We start from the raw sequence: 21229 nt of genomic DNA, 5'->3' as shown, positions 1-21229 counted from the left end.
TATATATATATATATATATATATATGTGTGTGTGTTTATGATTTGATCCAAAAGTGAGACATAGAAAAATGTTTAAGTTTTCAACTGAATTTGAGTGACAGTTACGTTTAAGAGACAAGAGAAGACACCTGAACAATCAGAATCTAAACACAGTAGACTCTCGACGAGATATGTGAACAATCAGAATTTAAACATTGAAGATTGAAAACCGGCCAAAACACTATGTTTCAAAATCTTCCTCTGAACTTTGACAAGAGAGGGAAAATTGGATTTCTCTACAATTCTCTATCACTTGAGAGACTTGTCTCCATATTTCTTTTTTTTTGAAGATAAAAGGGTTAAACCCGGGTCTATTAAAGACACACACCTAATCCCCGGGTGGTAGGTGCAACCCACAGATGGATCCTCTCCCGGGTATTCAAATGGACCGTAAGCATGGGTCCATATCCGCGTGGCCACATGTGAAGCTAATAATTTCGCAATACAGGGGAATCGATCCCTGGCCTGGACCAACAGGACAACTCATTCTCTAGTGGAAACCATTGACCACCACGATGTGGTTAAACTTGTCTCCATATTTCATTGCTTTATTTTGGGTGATCTGTACATTCACAATATGAGAATTAGTCTAAGATCAAAAAGTACAATGCTACAAACGCAGTTGATAGATATGAATGCATTCACCATTGCTTTAAAATCGTAATCTTTGGAATCAATTCTGGAGTTGTAAACCGAATACAGGGTCCATCATTGCCCACCTGCGCCAAAATCCTTCTATGTTTAAGTAAGAATCAAGTAATTCAGTGCAAAGAGGATGGTGATGAGTTTATCATCATTAACAAACTCGTTTCCATTGCCCTGAAGACAATTTGGTATATATACCTATCAAACAAGCAAGCAAATGATGAACAGTGTGTAGCTAATTTGTACACAACACAACAGACAATTTTTTTATCCAATTTATATATGAACTTATTTAATGTAAAATATCATTTACAACTAAAAATGTATACTATTAAATATGAAAGTACATGACAAAATGATAAATTTATTTTAATAATATTTTTGAATCTATGAATAATACTGCTTTAGCTATACTATTAAATGTAATATACTATCTTAATGTTTAATTTTATTAATATTAATACAAAAAATGTAATGTTAAATAATAATATTTATTTTTAGTTATAGATTTGAACTAATTAATAATATTAATTTAACTACATTATTAAACGAAACATAATAAAATATATATTTGTATTAATGCTTGATGTGATGAATAGTGTTAGTAATTCTTAGAGTCTTATTAGAACTGATATCACACCAAATTTAATGTTTTGTAGTTAGATTGGAGTTGCTCTGAAGATTAGACCTTTTCCATCTGCTCCACTAAGAAGCTCACCATCAAGCCCCACTTCCCAAGTCTACATGCAGTTTGTACACGGTACACCTTTTGTGGAAATTAGTCGTCAACACGAGTGATATTGTCTGAAGTGCTTGTTCACATAAGCTACCATATTTCTTATCTATCAGCAATTGGTCTTGCAAACTTAACTACATGTTTAAACTCGCAAAGCCAGAAAGACCATCAGGCTCGTCAAGGCATATGTATATTCCCATGAGAGATAACATCAACATTTTCAAGGAATCCTGTCTTCTCAGCTGCCTTCAACAACCATTAGCAGATGGAATTACGTTTATTTTAACAATTGGACTCTCATATGACATAGAGTGTCTTGTCTTTCATCGGTAAACACTAAACAAGTAAAAGCATTTTCAGACGGTAAGAAACGCAGTTTTAGATCGAGGGTGTTAGATTCAAGGCCTAATATAAACCAATTATTAATACGGCCCATTAAAAAGCCCAGTAGAGTTTCTAATGAGTAGTTTATGAGTTTTCGCATGGTCCTTTGTGTTCTGTCCCGAGGCGTTTCAATACCTCCACCGTCTTCGTCTTCTCTCCTCCTCCGTCTCGCCACGGTTTACTAGGGTTTCTTTCGCACAGTTTTGTCGAATTTGATATTCGCTCACTCTCTAAACGTACAGGTTTCTCCAAAGCGTAAGCTCATTTGCCTCTTATCAATTTCTTCTGGATACTTTTGTTTCCTTGTTCTCTCATCGAGTTTCGTAGCTTCGATTCTCCCGTTTCTGATTCGTCTTCTAGTCGAATTGATTGTTATTATTGTATCTCCGTAGATCAAAGCTTGAAATTGGACAAAAGACTCAGATTTGATATAGATGGATCCCCTTTTACCTTCTATAGCTTGTGTAAATCTGCAGGTTTCTCTTTTTTTTTTACGTTCTTTGGTGATCTTATGGAGGAATGGTGTTTATGTGCTTGTGACACAGAATGGGTATTGCTTGCTTACGCTAGAATCAGAATGTGTTTGAGATATGCTGATATTACACAGACATAAAGAATGCCTTTACTCGAATATCTGTTGTCTCACTGTTATTGATTTGGAAGTAGGCCTTTTCTTTTTCTGGTGAATACTAGAGACGTCAAGTTTTGAATCTAATCCATGTATATATTTTGTTTTCTTTCATTGTGTAGAGAACAAATAGTCGACATAATTTGAGTTTGATTACTCGCAGTTTCAGAGATGTCTGTCACAGCGGGAGTGAGTGAAGCTGCACTTGCTACAAGGGCCAAACTCCGAGGTGGGATTGGACAGACTAAAGTGAAAAGATACTGGCCTGGTAAAGCTCCCGAGTGGGCCGATGAGGCCGAGGATGATGAAGACGTTAGGATGCACAAGGCTGATGTTCTGGATAGAAACCATGATGATTTAGCGGTTGCTAGGAAAGATGACCCGAGGCTGCGTCGTTTAGCTCAGACCAGAGCTGAAAACCGTGAAGAAGTTAGAGCCGATCATCGTCGAGTTAGACAGGCTGAGATTATATCCACAGAAGAAGAAGAGTTGAGGAACCAAGACGAGGAAGAAGATGAAGATGCTTGGAAGAAAGAAGGAGGAGAATCAGAGAAAAGAATCTCAAAAGAGCTCAAGAGGAGGCTGATCTGCTACCTGTGGAGGAAGAGGACGAGGTAGAGGAGGAAGACGAGGAGGAAGAGGAGTCTGAGTACGAGACTGATTCTGAAGATGATATGCCCGGTAGTATCACCATGATCAAGCCTGTCTTCGTCCCCAAAGCTGAGAGAGATACGGTTGCAGAGCGTGAAAGGCTCGAGGCTGAGGAGCAAGCTCTCGAGGAGTTAGCTAAGAGGAAGCTCGAGATGAGGAAGATAGAGACGAAGCAGATCGTGGTTGAGGAAGTTAGGAAAGACGAAGAGATACGCAAGAACATGCTGTTGCAAGAAGCGAACATCGGAGACGTGGAGACCGACGACGAGATCAACGAAGCTGAGGAGTACGAAGTTTGGAAGACGAGAGAGATCGCTAGGATCAAGAGAGAGAGGGACGCGAAGGAAGCTATGCTGAGAGAGAGGGAAGAGATAGAGAAGCTGAGGAACATGACGGAGCAGGAGAGGAGAGAATGGGAGAGGAAGAATCCGAAAGCTTCGTCGGTTCAACCGAAGAAGAAATGGAACTTCATGCAGAAGTATTACCACAAGGGTGCCTTCTTCCAGGCGGATCCTGATGATGAGGCGGGATCCGTGGGGACGGATGGTATATTTCAGCGAGACTTCTCTGCACCAACGGGAGAAGATAGGTTGGATAAATCGATTCTGCCGAAAGTCATGCAAGTCAAGCACTTTGGTCGCAGTGGAAGAACTAAATGGACTCACCTTGTCAATGAGGATACAACAGATTGGAGTAACCCGTAAGCTTTCTGCGTTCAGCTTTTGTTTTTGTTACATTTTGGTTAGTCATAGGCTATTGATTTTGAAGACTGACTTGTTTAGAATTTGAGTAGAAACATTAGGCTGAGAACTGAACTCAATCGTTGGAAGCAAATGTGAATAGTGTTATGTTAGGGAGAGTGTTGTGTCTGTGTCTGTTGATTGGTTTATGGAGCTTCAGATTTTGAATTATTATTTTTTTTTGCATGATGGATGATTGTGCAGGTGGACTTCTAATGATCCTCTACGAGAAAAATACAACAATAAAATGGCGGGCATGAATGGTCCTATTGAGAAACCAAAGGGGAGCAAGAAGATGAAAGATTGGGAGACGTAAAGCCGCTTCAAGATCTGATCGAGTTTAAGCCAAAAACTGAAACAAGGTGGTATGTTCTAGTGAAAGAAAAACATCTTACGCTGTTATCTCTGAGAATAACTAAATCGCAGCAATTAGTACTATTTGCTTTGTTATTACCGTGAGATCGTGGACAAGAGACATCTGGTCGGAGCGTCTTTTGTATCGAACCAGACACAGTTATGGGATTAATCAAGATACAGTTATGTTTCTGCATGTATCACTAAAGCATTTTTATTTTCATATTTTTCCAATGCAAGTTTGATGGTAATTTCAAGGTAGAAATATGCTAATCTCTCTATTTCGTATTAAGTGTTGTTTTGAGTCTGTGCAGACGGATTAAATAAACAATTAATTTTGTACATTTTTTATATAAAAACACAATTACCAATACATCTAACCATATTTTAATCAATAGAAAAATAAATTACTGAATAAAACTAAAAAATTTTGCATTGAAAATCGAAAATGACACTTATTTTGTAACGAAAAAAAAATTTCTACAACGACACTTATTTAGAAACGGAGGGAGTATAAATTTACAACACATCAAATTGCCAGTGTCGGCACAAATATCTTTATATATAAAGAAGACAATGAATCACTCGTATGGGGGTCCAGCTCGGATGCAATGTCATCAATTCGAATTCCCCGTAGCCGACACCTGTCCTCATTAATCAAAACGCAGCGCTTCATTAATAGGAGATGTTTGACTTCATTGTATCTATTGTATAATGGACTGTTGGATTAAATTTTCTTAGGCCCTACGTGGATGAAAGTACCCTAACCCTAATACGCTGCAACGAAGGTACAAAAATCATCTCTTCCCTACGTGGTTAGGCGATGTGGTGTTGCTTGCGATTCCTCTCGCGGCGAGAAACGATGTGATTAATGGTTCACTCTTTAATCCCATTGATTCATGTGTCTTCAGAGCGATTTTTAGGTCTCAGAGATAGCGTGAGATTCAGTATAAATATATGTGATATCTCTCACCTTGAACTCAGAGATATACGGTGATATCTTTGAGAACCCAATCCAAATCCTTCGCTGCGAAAGGCTCACGACGAGGTCAAACAAGAAGTGGAAGAAGATGAAGAGAAGAAGAACAAGATCGAGACTTTAAACCTCTCTCTAGCTCTACCTGACGTCTCTCTATCACTCACGACGTCAACGTTTTTGAACGACTTCGCGGCGATGGCACCGTTGATGTCTTACTCCTACTCTCACCCTTTCTCCCACAGCCTCAGCTGCTCCGCGGACTTCGACTGCTCTGTCGAGAAAGACGACCGGATCTGGTGCGCCAGCGAAGGAACCAACGGATCTGCCTACAGCCGTTTCAGACCTATCGGCGACGACGGCGTTGCGCTCGCTAGAACCCCCATCTCCACAACCGTCGAGTTCTTCCGACTACTCCTCCTTTTGTTCCGACTCCTCCTCCTTCCCTTCCGAGTTACCGGCTCGCCCAGGGATGGAAGTGACGCTCTCCAGCGACTCGAGGAAAAAGTTAGAAGAAAACAACGACGTCAGATAAGAGAGGGTTCTATACGACATCGTTTCGAAGTCTATCTCCTCCGCCGCATTGATTATTCAACGGTCTGTAACTGGGAAGATGGAGTTTAAATCACAGGCTTTTATTAGACGTGGCTAATGTACCAAAGTGGCTAAATCACAGGCCTAATTTCGATCTTTTGGTTTATATTTTGATTACATTTTTAATTATAATTTATTTATTTTTGAAAGAAATAAAATTAAGAACTTGAACTCCGGTTTTCTGAAAAGAGGAGACTTAGGAAAAAATTGGCTCAAAAAACATTTGGTCAATATACAGAGCGACATGTATTTCTTTTTTTTTTTTTTTTTTTTTGTCATCGACTTTTACAGACTCATATTGACTCTATAAACCAAACTGGGTGATCTACATCCATATGAACAACATACGACAGCTGCATCCTAGCTTTACGGGCTAGATTATCCGCCATAGTGTTTAGCGTTCGTGGAATATGGATGATGTCTGATTTTGTGAAACTCTCCTTCAGGATCTTGTATGGCGACATGTATTTCTAATTTTGAATAAAAATAGCTATTTATCATCAAACTATCTTGACTTGACCTATATATAATCAAACATATACTTGGATTTGAACAGTAGTATTACTGTCTTTTCCAGATAATTAGAAATACAAGCGATAGTTTTATTGGTCAAGATAAAAATATACTGGTTCTTTGATACAGCCTAAATAATTTATGTGATAGGGTCTTAAAATTTTTAACCCAAAGGAAAAAGTATAGTGTTTCTTTGAATATATGATCGGAAAACTGAGTTTTTATAGTTTTGATATAAAATTATTAATTCATTGAATGCATAATTATATCAAAGAATCCATGGTCAATGTTTCTCCCTCTAATTTTTTTTGACCCAAATTAGTGTTTCTTTGAATATATAATCAGAAAACCGTATTGTATTCTGATAGGTTTTCACATGAAGTCACTCAATTATCATCGACAAACAAGTTCGAAATCGTATCTCAAGCATCAGACATAGCCACAACTCAGCTTATCAGGGAGCCATGGGAACTTGGTTCTCTTTTAGATGATCCTATTTTCTAATGTAAAGAAAAGTTTCAAATTCTTTTGAGCTTAAAATAAGCAACCTTAGTTGTAAACAGTATTTTTTGTTTTGAATTAATTTAACATTCTTTCAAAAAAAAAAATATCATAGCTATATAAAATAATAAAATAGTTCATTGTCAAAGTCTCCTTCTAAATTTTTGACCCAAACAGCTAACAATGAATCAGGATTACATCCAGATAATTAGGAAAATATATATTGATCTTAAAATGTCTCTTTACTCATGTATTAAATTTATGGAAAATATTTATTGCATATTCTAATTGGTTATTTATAAATAATATATCAACAAATGTAGCAAATAATTATCAGAAAAAAAGACAAACAAAAACTTAAAAAAAAAACAAAACTATCTAATATAACTTCTTCCAATTACTAACACATTCGAAAACAACCATAAAATATTAATCAAAGAGTTTCTTTAACTAAATACCTCCAACTACAATAATTTACAAAGTAATTAAATTAACTAAATTAAAAAAAACTGCAATTAGCTGATTCAAAATTAAAAATATATAACATATTAAAAATAAAATTGAATCACATGTTTTATAATATTAATTGAATGAACCATATAATTAAAAATTATATATATATATATATATATATTAAAATATCAAAATCCAAATACGATATCCCGCGCGTAGCGTGAGCCGGGCCTAGTATAGAAGGAATGACAAATACCTTTCTGAACATTGCTTTCTCATCTGCACCATATGTCACGCTAAATTAGCAGCAGAATCACCAAGTTGATTCAATGAAATGAGCAACTGACTTGTGTCGCCAGATGAAGAGAAATGACATGATTTTATCTGAAAAGAAATGACATGGGTTTATCTGAAAGGAAATGGGATGGAACTTTGGTTAATTGAAACTGGCTAACGATATTTCCAGTCTTTTCACTGCTTTTGACAGGCATTGCCTGCGGAGGTTATCCCCTCGCCATTAAGGGTCTGACTGGTTTTCCCGCAGTCGCTGCGTTTAAACCAGTCGAACCCTAAGTCCATCTACATAGATGGAGCCCTTTTATCGTTGAAACCTGATCCGTTTGATGACACATAAAATCTCCTCTCTACCATTCGGTACACCATACTTCACACCGATGTTTACAATGCTCTAGCTAATTGTTTACAAAGAGAGCAAATGGTTTTGTCATCTCCTACGTCCTAACTTGACGCTTTGACGAAAGTTGTTGTCAAGCTCAGTGAACCACTCTTTAGCTCCACACATGTGATTACTACACCCTGAGTCCAAGAACCAAATATGTTTTTCATCTTCAGCTCCCTTTACATGTGCCATAAGAAGTATGTCTTCCTCCATCTCCGCATAATTTGCTTCCCTATCCCAGCTTGGACACTCTGATTTGAAGTATCTCAGCTTATGACACTTGTAGCATTCAACCGTATCTTTGGTGAAGCTTGAATTCCCTTGTCCTCGACCGAAACTGCCTCCTCGTCCTCTACCACGAGATCCAGTTTGATTCCTTCCTCTGCCTCTACCACCATCTGATCTCCACTGTCCCTCAACCTTCACGGCATGTTCTTCCCCAGTATGCCTGCTGAGATTCTGCTCGTGGATCATCAGAGAGCTTTGTAGTCCATCTATCGTCATGTTCTTGACATCATTCGATTCTTTGATAGCACATACAACGTATGTGAATTTTTCTACGAGAGTCCATAGAATCTTCTGAACCACCTTAACATCTGGCATATCTTCTCCTAGATTGCACATATCGTTGGCAACCTCCATGCATGACTCTTGTGAAGTACTCAATGATAGTTTCCCCCGTCTTCATCTCCAGAACTTCAAAGCTCATTCTTAACCTTTGGAGTTGAGCACTATGCACTCTATCTTGCCTTGATACTTCCTCTTCACTTTGATGTATCCTTCTTCAGAATGGTCCATTATTAGATTTATTTTTTTCTTTTTTATCTTCATGGAAAGGAAGTATTCCTTTTTTCTTAAATCTAATAAGTAGACTCGTATGTATGTTGTTGTGTATATATATATAGGAAAGCTTCGATGGATCGTGTCTTGAGAGACAACAAGACAATGTTGAAAAGACATCGCCAATTGCTACCACACGATGTCGTTGAGCTCATCCTCGAGAGACTTCCTGTGGTGTCTCTGCTGAGATTCAAGTCTGTATCAAAGGCTGGAAATCGACAATCGAGTCCCCAAGTTTCAAACAGAGACAACTGATCACCTGTAATGTTTGATCCAAAAATGGTGTGTTTGTCGGATTCATACAATGGAGAATTTAAGAAATAGATTTCTTAGATTCTTGAGGCTTAAGAAAAATCAACATAGAAATCAAATGGAAAATGAACACCAAACAAAATTTATAGATCAAATATTGTTTTAACTGTACGATTACAAGTGTAAATAAATCTAAGAATCCATAAACTATTTGTAAGAAGTGTTAGGCCTCAAATGGAGAAGAGAATCAGCCTCCTCTCGCAAAGATCTCTGCAACAAAGTCAAGAACTTTCTCGCTTAAGATCCACAATCACGACCCCTGCACTGACTCGAAGCTTCTCATCTAACTTCACCTCAAGCTCAGTCCGGCAACAAGGAGATCTAGTCAGTCTACGGTGGTTTCAAGATAAAGGATGAAACTTTCTCCTGAACGCTTTGCTTTCTCATGAAAGCTTTGCTTTCTTCTGGTGGGAAATTGATCGAACACTTGGTTGGCTGATAATAAATGAAGCAACAATGGCTGTTCTTGTTGGTAATCCTCTGTATGCTCATCTTGTGTCTTACGGTAGAAGCTCGTCTTGTTTCTTACGGTGAAAGATCGACACAAACGTCTACTCAGCAATGACCACAGCAAAGTTGCTCTATTTAATGACGTTTAAACAAACCTCCGTCAAATCAGATCTTGAGCTATCTTTCAACAACTTCTCCGACACTTCTTTTGTCTCTGTCTCTGCTGTAACTTCACCTTCTTCAGTTTGACATTGAGAACAAGATGCTTCAGCCAAGCTGACCTCCTAAACGGTTGTAAGAAGTTGGTCGAGTTCCAGAGATTCATGGGTGTCTCTCTAGCTCACAAATGAAGCTCTGATCTTGTCTTGGTATTGAACTCACCAGTTCAAATCTTGATGGGTCAAACTCATCGGCATGTAGCTCTTAAGCAGCTGTTAAAGGAATGAAGGAGCTTTGGTGACACGAGCATACAACTCCGTGAGCTTTCTTCTTCTTCAAAAGCCCTTGTCTTTATCTGAGACTAAATAGCAGAAACTCTGGGGAAGTGACATAAGCTCTAGAGAAGACTCTTGTCTCTGCGGTTAGTCATGGTGATCGATCAGTATTGTTGCTCTTGTCCCTTGGTCCATCTCTGAGCCAACCAACGCTCACATGTCATTGGATTATCTGCGCTCCGGGAGTTTGCGGGAGCGTTGAGGAACATGTTCTTTAGGCAAGCTGAGCAAGCTGAGACTACTTGATCCCATAACCACCTCAAAGACGAGTTGACTTCAGAGTTTTCCAAGTTGCAGCAGCATAATCGGCAACCTTGACGAGTGTGGAAAGTTCTGTCCATCTCAGCTTCGCTGGGTTTCAAGGTCTCTGCATTCTTGATCTCGCCAGTAACCGTTTCTCCGGACCTTTCCCTGATTCCTTCGGCCATTGCTCCAAGATGAAGATCTTGAGTTCAGCCAAAAATGGTGATGAACGTGCTGCAACATTGCAGGAACCTCTCAACGGTTCTGCTCCAAGGTCAAGACCAACCACGACAATAGCACCACTGGAGATGTTATCACTGGTCAGGAACATCACAGATCTGGTGCTATTCCTCGGCTCAGCGGCAACGTTGTCACCGCATGCACAGGGCTCGTTGGCTCAATGTTTCCAAGATAAAAACACGTCAAAAAGGATGTTAGCAACGTCCTTACCTCGCCAACACCGAGAAGCCCGAGCTTGCCATCACAAATACAGCTCTGGTCTTGCCATGGAAGTATGAGACATGGCTTTACCTGCATCTTTATACGTCATCAGCAGATTCAAGCTCCAAAAAAAAAATAAGAGAGAGAAGAAAACAGAGGAGCATATGATGGACCATGACCAGCCTGGCCTCAGCTCAGGGTCATCTACTTCAAAAAAAAAAACAAAAAACAAAAAAGGAAGAGATAAGTTCTCATCTCCAACAACTCGCGACTACTTATCCTCAAAGATAAGTTTCTCGTATACTTAAATTTTATAAACTCAGTGGTGCTTGTTTTATTATCCGTGACATGCACATTGCTTAGTAATTATTATATTACTACTATCAAATCAACTTGTGAACACTAAGCAAAAGCAAGTCAGCAGCTTGTTTATTGATTATGCCGAAGTTGGTTATGCCTTGTGGTTTAATTGATCTGACCATGATCATATTTTTTGCGAGCCAGCGATCGTGGGCCAAAGAGAATCAACAAGCAATTGCCACCATCATGTTCTCACGCTTCGAAAGATGAGCTTTCACCTACGAGCTTGCCGGAAGCAGTACAAGCGACACAAACCAGCACATTTCTCAACGTTATCATAGCCAGACAAGCATACACGCCAACAACTTGCTCGGCACACACGATCTCAACACGAGACTTCGGGTCGACAATAGTTCGGTAAATTTATATTTTAGGCACGAGTTTAAATCGAACTTGCTTTTTATTAGGCACGAGTTTGCGGCCGACTCGTTTATTGTTAGACACGAGTTTACAAAAACTCGCCTTTGGCTAGGCATGAGTTTACAGAAACTCTCCTTCTAATAGGCACAAGTTCTCAGTAAACTCGCCTTTGTCTCAACGTGAGTCCAGTAAACTTGTCTTTCGCTAAGCACGAGTTTAAAGCAAACTCGCCTTTTACTAGGCACAAATTCAAAATAACTCGTCTAAATCGTCACAGGCATGAATGTGCCTAGTTAATTGTCTAATAAATTCATAGAGATCGACTTCATCTTTCTCTACGAACTTGGGGTGGGCTTACTGTTGGGGGTGGATTTACATCCTCCCTCAAGGCCCATTAGACAATAAATTAGACTCATTTTACTATGAAGCCCTAGCTTCTTCCTTGTATAAATAAAGAGATACCTCTCTTTATCAAAAGATCTCTCTTCTCCCATTTTACATATTAAACACTTCATACAAAGAGCTTATTGGTTCTTAGATTTATTTACACTTGTAATCATACATGTAATATAATCTTTAATCAATAAATTTTTTTTGATGTTCTTTTTCCATTTGATTTCTATGTTGATTTCTCTTTAGCTTCAAGAATTTAAGAAATCTATTTCTTAAATTTTTCATTGTATGAATCCGACAAACACACTATTTTTGGATCAAACATGTAAGAAATGACGAGGTCCAGATGTCCTATACGTGACCGGGTTTGGTAATGAAGAAGAAGAAGTTAAAGAAGAAGAAGCTAATATTGTGGTGGGGTCTTCTGTAATTCGTAGCATCAAGTTCCCTACAAGGAGAGACAAGGTTTGCTATGGTTCTTGTGATAGACTTGTATGCCTTTTCAGCAACTGCCACCCGAGTGTCGTTTTTAATCCCGCCACTAGATGGCGCCGAAGCTTTCCTCTTTCGAGGGTTCAGCCGCTCATCATCTCTCACTCTGGCGCGCGTAGAAAGAGAGTCTGGCCCACGCGAGAACCTCAGCTAGGATTCGGCAAAGACAAAGTCAGGGGCACATACAAGCCGGTTTGGCTCTTTAACTCATTTGAGTTTGACCTGGACAATGCCACCACTTGTGAAGTTTTTGACTTTACCACTAATGCTTGGATTTACGTCCTCCCTGCTTCTCCGTATCGGATTCTTGATGGCCAGAAGCCTGTGTATTTTGACGGGTCACTTTATTGGTTAACCGAGTGTAAAGAAACCAAGTTGTTGTCTTTTGATCTTCACACGGAAACTTTTCAAGTCATCTGTAACGCACCCTTTTCCCATGTACCTGACCCTCGCTTTGTCGTCTTGTGCATCCTCGATAACCGCTTGCATATATCCCTCAAAATCTATCCCACCAAAACCCAAGTGATATGGTCACTCGGCGGCTACAACATGATGATGACATGGAAGCAAATGTGTTCGATAGATCTCACCAAAACCACTTTTCATGACCCTCCTCATTTTCCCCGACCAGCACTGTTGCCAATAGCTATTGTAGACGAGACCATATTATTGCTTGGTTATAGGCGTGGTCCACCACTGGTGATACATGATCTCCATACCAAATCCTATGTTTTAGACTCCTTTCCTAAAGCCCCTGAATATCCTGTTTGTTATTTCCCTAGTTTGTTCTCAAATTAAACCATTTTTCTTTGTAATTTAATCATGCCTTCTTTGTTAAGCTTTTTTTTTTTCGTATATAGATACTTCAGTTTGAGGGGGTTTCTTTGTAATTTAATCTTCTTCTTTTTTATATAATACTAGGGGTTGGTCCGCCCTACGACCGGATAATTTTACACTAAAACTATTTGATCTCAAAATATATTTTAATTTTATAAAGTATTTGAAATTTTATTTTTTACTGGAAATAATAAATGTAATCTTTTTATTCTAAAATTATATTTTAAGTTTTATTAAATTTTGTTGGTCTTGAATTGAAAAGACCACTAACAATTCTTTTTTTTGTCAAAAAATATAAAATTATTAAATTAAAAATTAAGGAAAATATAATGATTTATATTTTTTTCTATTTGATTTTCATTTCAGTTTTGATATAGTTGAAAAAAATTAAAAACTAATATTTTTTATTTTTAAGAGTATCAGATTTTAATATTATTATAGTAACTAACTTTTCACGATAATAAATTAATACAATTACCTCCAAGCTAAATTAATTTAAAATCAAATCTAATGTGATAAAATTATAAAACGTTATATTTTGAAGTAATATATAAATAGTTTCAATGACATCATAAATAATAATTAGTATATATTATGTAACAACAAATGATGTTTTATAATATATGTTTGTTTCAGTTAATATATCAAATTGATGAACATAGGAAGTTGACAAGAAGAAGGAAATAAAAAGAATATGGAAGAATCTATTTAATCGAGAATGTGCTTTGGGGCCCAAATTGTTTGCAATTACTTTATGAAATTGAGAGTATAGCTCGATTATTTCCCCTGCAACAATTTTTTGTTATCATGTTTTGCAGGAATAATTTAAGAATTTGATACTTCTGATGAAGACATACAAAGTTCCAAATGTTAAACATGTAGCCTGGTGACTGTTAAACCACGATGTGTAAATGAAAGATGGTCTGCTAGTTGGGACGTTCTTTTTCCTCGTTGTTTCAAGTGACAGTGGAATTAAGACCTATGAAGAGAAACAGTTTGAAGAAATTCATGTACCAAAGCTTTGACTCTATGAACCAAGATGTGTACTAAACGAATTTGTTCTTGTTGTTTTAAGAAACGTGGGAGGATGAACCTCTTTCTCTTTAGAGATTAATTCAAAAACAAAGCAATCTATGTGTATTTTGTGTCAGCCTTTTTGATAGCTATTCCTAGCGATGTGGCTATCCTTTTAAGATTTGTCTCCAGTCAGTTGATTTGGCCGTTATTTTTAAAAACTGGAGCGCTGTCCCTAGCTGTTACCTGCAATGTATGCAGAGAAAGCGAGGCTGATATGTATAGTTGTTTTGATCGAACTTTCATTATTAGGAGAGGTTTATAAGTGACTTACTTGACCTGATACAATATTTGCGTGGTCTGACAACGACAGTTCCACACGGTACCTGTAGACAGGAAAGGTAACGTCTTAGAACATTAGTCATGGGGACTATACAGCTTGGTTTATTACATGTGAAAGATACAAAGTTGAAAATTCCTGACCTCGGACAACCGTCAGCATCGGTCTTTTCACAAAACATACATGTGTGAAGATATCTCGCGCAGTAGTTTCTTTGAACATTTGGAGCATCCAATATAACACCAAACGTTATCTGGCTGAACAGGTCTTTTTGGCTGTGCAGAGAAACTCAATTTTATCTGTGAAACATTGAATAACATGCAGAATGAGCAGAGTAATTTCGAAGAGTTTTCAACTTAGATAGATGAAACGTTCACCTGAGGGTGTACAGTGATAACATATTCATTTAGCTAGAAACGGTGAGTGGTTCAATTTTCTGGGCATGAACCACCTTTGATGAAGATGTTGTTTTCTCTGTTCCATCACCTGTTAAACTGAAAGAGGATAAGTGTCAAACGACAGTCAAAATAAGAGGGAAGAAGATGCCAATATATCAGGTGGAGTTTATCTAATTAGAATAAGGAGAACTTGCTTGTCAAACTGCTCTTGTTCATATCTACATGCACGATAAGAGCAAACCAACATTAAGAAACACCTAGTGGATTGCTTCTTGGAATGAGTGAGGCCGACAATGGTAAAAGCTTGGCCAGACAAAAAGTTGCTCCATATCTCAGAGGAAAACATCCAAACCCGATAGAACCTGAAGCAATGAAACAAATCCAAGGATCTACACTGAGATCAATCAAAATCAATCCACACAAAAAAAAATATAACCAATCCAAGAAAAGGTGACAATGGGCTCAACTTACATTAGACACTCGTCAATTCAGAATCGAACAAATCCCCAAACACATGATTGATAATCAAACATAATCAGATCCAATCTGGACAAACACAAAAAAAAAAAAAAAAAAAAAAAAAATCAAAGAAAGACAAAACAAATTGATGATCTAAATCATAATCAGGAAAACGAATAGAAGGAGATCTGTGGTAAAATACCTAAGAAACAGCCTGCCTTCAAGTCGGGCAAATGGAGCTGAGAAGTTGCCATTCTGGTAGCAATTAGACTAATAAGAAAAACGTAGAGGATTTGGAGAGATAACAGAGAAGGTATATATATATACTCTGTACTAAGCTTATATGAATGAGTTAAACGTACAGTCAGGAGGAGAGGATGGGATAAGTGGGTCGTGTTGATTGATTGCCATACGGAGGAGCGTTTCTTCACCGGGGAAGGGGAATCGGAAACGATAGATTTCAGGTTAGGTTAGATAATCTCTTGTGAAGAAGATTAGGCCAGAAACTAACGATTGAACTAAAGCCCATCGGATTTTTTTTTAGAATCATGCCACGTGTCTAAATTTGCCCATCTAAACTAATCTGACGTTAGTTTGAGAGTTGCAGCGCTCATGTGTGCTATTTTTTTAGGCTTCCAAACAGTTACCTCCTTGTTGGATGTTGCAATGGTGAAACTACCCATAGGAACAACAATGGAATCACTTTGGCATTTGCAAGTAATTGTTCTTTCATATGCTTTGTTGTAAGTGTAGAAGCACGTTTGTTTTATTATACAGGTGGGGGTGATTTGAATTTGCAAATTACCAAAAGGATTTGCTTCCTATTATGTAAATATATTACATCAGCAAGGGGGTGATATATCATTCATTACTAGCATCCTGATCACTTGTAAACCTCCATGCAATTTCATGCTTTAGCTAGTAAATATGATATTTTTTTTATTACGTTCCACACCCAAAAAGAACTGAAATTTAATGTACAAATACTAGTACAAGGTTGCCTCTTCCAGGCAGGATCCGTGGGAATCGATGGTAATATTCAGCGAGACTTCTCTGCACCAACTGGAGAAGAATAGGTTGGACAAATCGATTCTGCCAAAAGTCATGCAAGTCAAGCACTTTGGTCGCAGTGGAAGAACTAAATGGACTCACCTTGTTAATGAGGATACAACAGATTGGAGTAACCAGTAAGCTTTCTGCTTTCAGCGTTTCTCTTGTTACATATGATTAGCCATAGCCTTTGGTATGAACAAAAAAATATAGCTCTCATCTAGGCTTCTGAAGACGGGCTTTAGGACCGTCTTTTAGCACGTGCAAGTGGAGCGGTCGAACATGGTCCAAAATTTTAGAGGGTCCATAATTTTTTTTTATTTTAGTAATAGTTATAAATTTAAAATCATATATTTATTAAAAATCAGATAGCTATATTTAAATTTAATTTTCGTATTTATTAACCAATAAATATAAATTACAAATTTGATTTTGTTTACATAACCAACAAAAATGCAATAAGTCAGGAAAAAATTAACATTTATATCAATTAATATATTTTGGAAAGTAAAAAATAGCTGTTGTTGTTTGATTAAATATTCAATGTAAATTTAGAAAGTTAATATTCTAATTTGATTATATTTAGGAAACTATTATTTAATTAGTGATTATAAATAAAGAAAGAAATATATAATTTTTTGCAACTTTTACAAAAAATAGTAAACGCAAAGAAGAATGACTAGTCTAAGCTTCTATCTAGAAGAAAAATGAAGAGTCTCCAACTTCTTGTTTAATCAAATAAAGAATCTGCGGCTTTTGGTCTAACCACTATCGATGTTCTATTGCTCTATTAATTTTCTTATAGATTATAACTCATGATTGTGGATACAAAAAAAAATCAAAAGAAAAAAGAAACTGAAAAATTCATAGTCTCAGAGAGGTGCTTTTCATAAGGTTTTAGTTATAAAACCAAAAGATGTTTCTTCCACTCAAATTAGATCGGTGTATTTACTATATATTATAACAATATTTTGCCAGAAAAACATAAATGATTTCAGGTTAGTAAAAAGGGCCTTATTTTTTTTTTTGAACATGGTCTCTTTAGAGTTTGAGACGGCCTGACTGGCTTATTTAAAATTTGAGTAGAAACATTAGGCAGAGAACTGAACTAGATCATTGGAAGCAAATGTGAACATGATTATGTTAGGGAGAATCTTGTGTCCTTTTTATTTGTTAATGGAGCTGCATAATTTGAATTATTAGTAGTTTTGTGCATGATGAATGATGGGGCAGGTGGACTTCTAATGATGTTTTTTTTTAATGAGTTGAATACATCCTCGGACGTTTTTTATCGCCGGCGATAAGAGCCACCGCTCTCAGATTAATTGTATTTCCGAACCGGAGAGAAGAAACAAATGAATACAGACAAACATAAGATAAATAAAAGTTAAAAAGATAGAGTTACAAGACCATCATCTAGAAGAAGATAACATTGTGACTATCATTGGGAGGAATCAAGAAGCAGTAAGACAAACCTTAAGCACGTTGCTTTTAAGATGGAGAAGAAGAATTTTCAAGAAGCCTACCATCGAGGACTTTCAAACTATAGGTTTGACTCCTCTTTGCTTTCATCATAATCATCATCATCACTTTATGATATTTTTTTTTGTAGAGGTAGAAGATTCCTATTTGGGACCTAGAATTGATGGAGACATTGTGACATCTGATTTTGTGATGGACATGGTTCAACATTTTAAGAATCAGAGGATGATTCATAAGCGCTACATCTATCAGATCGTGTCAAAGGCCATGAAGATTTTCCAGCCCGTTACCTCTCTAGCTTCCATAAGCTTAGTAGATGATGCTCATATCACAGTTTGTGTTGATATTCATGGGCAGGTAATAAACTTTTCTTTTTCTAATCTCTATCTATAAAATCCATCTCTTTATTGGTTATCCACACGACAGTTCGACTTTTGTGCAGTTTTATGATTTGATCCATATTTTTGAGCTGAACGGGTTCCCTTCAAAGGAGAATCCCTATCTCTTCAATGGTGACTTCGTGGACCGAGGAGCCTTTTCACTTGAGGTGATCCTCACACTATTTGCATTTAAGGCAACGTGTCTTGAAGGTTAAGTTTGTGCTTCTTTTCTGTTACTAGTTGATGTTCAAGGTTTTTGTTAAAGTTTGTTCTTTCTTTTCTATTACTAGTTGATGTTCAAGGTTTTTGTTTTTTTTTGTTTGCAGCTATTTACCTTGCTAGAGTAATCACGAGAGCGATGGAATGAATGAGAGTTTCGGTTTTCATCGTGAAGTGTTCTATAAAGTGGGCGAGCAGTGTGTGGAACTTTTCTCTCAAGCGTTTTGCTTTTTGCCTTTGGCTCATCTCATCAACGACCAAATTTTTGTCGTTCATGGGGGCCTCTTCACCCATGATGGCGTGAAGCTCTCTGAGAATTGAGACATTAACCGGTTTTGTCAGCCGCCGGACGAAGGTAACTTTTTATTTATGGTTAGTTATAGAATATTCCTTTTTACCAAGATATTCCAGTATCTTATGTTGAAAGATATTCTTTATAGGACTAATGTCTGATCTTCTCTGGTCCGATCCCCAAACCTCTCTTGGAAGAGCCCCTATCAAAAGAGGGTGTGGAGTTATGTTTGGGGAAGATGTAACTACCAAGTTCCTCACCGATAACAACTTAAAGTTGATCATACGATCGCATGAGGTCAAGGATGATGGATTTGAGGTTATGCACCATAGCCAACTTATCACGGTTTTCTCGGCTCCAAACTACTGTGACCGGGTAAACCTCTCTCTCTCTCTCTCTCCCTCTCTCTCTCTCCCATTCTACTTGGTTTTTACTTTGCTAAGTCAAATAAACCTTTGTTTTACAGTGTGACAGTGATGGTTCTTTCATCTGATTAACAGCTCCAGCACTAGTCCCACATATAACTCGTTTCAAAGCAGTCTATCATCCAAGTGCAGATCCATGGTGATAGACTAATCTTGACACTTGTGCATATCATCCACGTGTGGATGCATGGCATAAACAGTGAAATCATTTCTTTTTTCTTGTGTGTTTTGGTAGGAAATTTTGTCTTGTCCCAAATGACTTCGTTTTGTCTTCTGATTACAACCCTTGTTCTACTCATATAACAAAATGACAGATCTTGTTCTAATTATATGTCCAAGAGAGAGAGAGAGAGTCCCTCAAAATGACAGATCTTGTTCTAACTATATGTCCAAAACGACAAAACAAAAAATGATTCTGCTTCAGTCACAGTAATAATGCTCAAAGTGAATAAGTGGCTGTCCCATTGCTCTGTTTTGTCTCTCTGTTGTGTCCTCTGTTTTTATTCTCACTTAGTTATATATGTGTAATTGTTCTTGAGAGATCTTTGTTAAACCAAAAGCTATTTATCTAATTTTCAAGCTCTTCTCTAATGAACAGATTAGTTAGTTATTCATACAAAGACTGCAATGTCTAAACTACCGAGAAACATTTGAAAAGATGTAACCTCAATTTTGTATTAATTAAAATAGGCCCCAATGCATAGGTGGCACTCAATTAGGTAGTCAATTACATTCAATTGAAAAATAAGTAGGTCCACATTCGATTTCTATATGTTGTTAGATACATAAGTTGGTCAAACTATATGATATAATGATATGATATGCTATTTTCTTTCCTTAAATAAAACCTACGGAATTACCATAAATGACTAATATATATATGACAATTAATGATTTTAATAATAAAGATTTGATAACAATTTATATCTCCTCCATCATTTTTTGTTTAATTTTATATTATTAAAATAAATTAAACAATCAAATTAGCTATAAAAGTAAAATTTAGATTTTTTCGTATATGTTATATTTTGAATTTTTAAAAACGACAATAAATGACTAAAACTATTAAAATTATTATGTTAAAAATTAATGATCAATGGTTTAACATTTTTATTATAAGAAGATACACATGATTTTAAAAACATATAGGTAAAAAATATCATTTAATAATAAAATAAAAAATATATATATATATATATATATATAGATTAAACACTATATACCATAAGATTACATAAATATTTTAATATTAAAACTTTCAATGAATTTTCAAGAACATTTATAAATTATAAACTTATTAAAGATTTCAGATTGAAAATTTTGTTATCGATGATTTAAATATTTTGTTATAAAATGATATGAATGATCATAGAACCGTATGATTATAAATTCTTATTTAATAAATAACTATATAAAATATACTATTCTTAGAAAAATAGGTTGGTCCTTCTTAACTTATATTACACTTTTTATTAAACTAACTATCGAATTGATAAATAATGTACCAAAAAATGTTTTGCACTTTCCTTAAATAAAAGCTACGAAATTACCTAATATGATTAACATATATGTGAAAATTAATTATTATGAATAATAAATATTTGATAACAATTTTTGTATCTTAGTTCTTTTTTTAAATTTTATATTATTAAAAGATATTAAAATCACATTAAATATATAATAAAAAAAATTTCTATTTTTTTTATATGTTATATTTTGAATTTTTCAAAACGTCTATAAATTATTAGAAATTTGAAGATCCCCACTCTTAAAATTTTGTGATCAATAGATTATTTTTTTGTCATAATAAGTTACAAATGATCATAAAATTGTATTAATATGAACTTTTATTTAATATTATAAGAAGATACACATGATTTAAAACCATATGAGTAAAAAATATCATTTAATAATAAAACATATATATATATATATATAGATTAAACTATATACCATAAGATTACATAAATATTTTAATATTAAAACTTTCAATGAATTTTTAAAAACATTTATAAATTATAAACTTATTAAAGATTTCACATTGAAAATTTTGTT

General features: G+C 36.0%; 3 protein-coding genes, 2 long non-coding RNA genes and 1 pseudogene across 7 annotated transcripts; 4 read left to right on the top strand and 2 right to left on the bottom strand.

The window, feature by feature from the left end:
* Positions 1-1917: 1917 nt before the first annotated feature.
* Positions 1918-4402, top strand: LOC106426193 (annotated as a pseudogene).
* Positions 4403-7938: 3536 nt separating this feature from the next.
* Positions 7939-8535, bottom strand: LOC106408768. Its single transcript, XM_013849473.1, has one exon. It carries the CDS (start codon positions 8533-8535, stop codon positions 7939-7941), a length of 597 nt encoding a protein of 198 aa, XP_013704927.1.
* Positions 8536-12118: 3583 nt separating this feature from the next.
* On the top strand, positions 12119-13076 carry LOC106426131 (F-box/LRR-repeat/kelch-repeat protein At1g09650-like). The gene is made up of 2 exons (XM_048768146.1): positions 12119-12156; positions 12293-13076. Exons 1-2 carry the CDS (start codon positions 12119-12121, stop codon positions 13074-13076), a joined length of 822 nt encoding a protein of 273 aa, XP_048624103.1.
* Positions 13077-14099: 1023 nt separating this feature from the next.
* On the bottom strand, positions 14100-15840 carry LOC106426100. 3 transcript variants are annotated; one of them, XR_001285254.3, is made up of 8 exons: positions 15689-15840; positions 15529-15581; positions 15339-15413; positions 15125-15256; positions 14847-14963; positions 14613-14768; positions 14464-14515; positions 14100-14375 (listed from the first exon to the last, which is right to left on the bottom strand). It is a non-coding gene; the product is annotated as an uncharacterized LOC106426100 (long non-coding RNA). The 3 variants fall into 3 exon arrangements; XR_001285253.3 differs by having other exon boundaries at positions 14847-14955; positions 15125-15229; positions 15689-15839; XR_001285252.3 differs by having other exon boundaries at positions 15125-15229; positions 15689-15837.
* Positions 15841-15936: 96 nt separating this feature from the next.
* Positions 15937-17630, top strand: LOC125593084. The gene is made up of 3 exons (XR_007328994.1): positions 15937-16043; positions 16317-16513; positions 17610-17630. It is a non-coding gene; the product is annotated as an uncharacterized LOC125593084 (long non-coding RNA).
* A 426-nt stretch (positions 17631-18056) lies between these two features.
* On the top strand, positions 18057-19242 carry LOC106426132 (serine/threonine-protein phosphatase 5-like). The gene is made up of 6 exons (XM_048768145.1): positions 18057-18215; positions 18301-18448; positions 18565-18581; positions 18800-18812; positions 18898-19124; positions 19216-19242. The coding sequence occupies exons 1-6, from the start codon at positions 18057-18059 to the stop codon at positions 19240-19242; spliced, it is 591 nt and encodes a 196-aa protein (XP_048624102.1).
* Positions 19243-21229: the final 1987 nt, after the last annotated feature.

The sequence above is a fragment of the Brassica napus genome, chromosome C9 (genome assembly GCF_020379485.1).
Source record: "Brassica napus cultivar Da-Ae chromosome C9, Da-Ae, whole genome shotgun sequence".
Taxonomy (NCBI): Eukaryota; Viridiplantae; Streptophyta; class Magnoliopsida; order Brassicales; family Brassicaceae; genus Brassica; species Brassica napus.
This window is presented reverse-complemented; position numbering and strand designations above follow the sequence as displayed.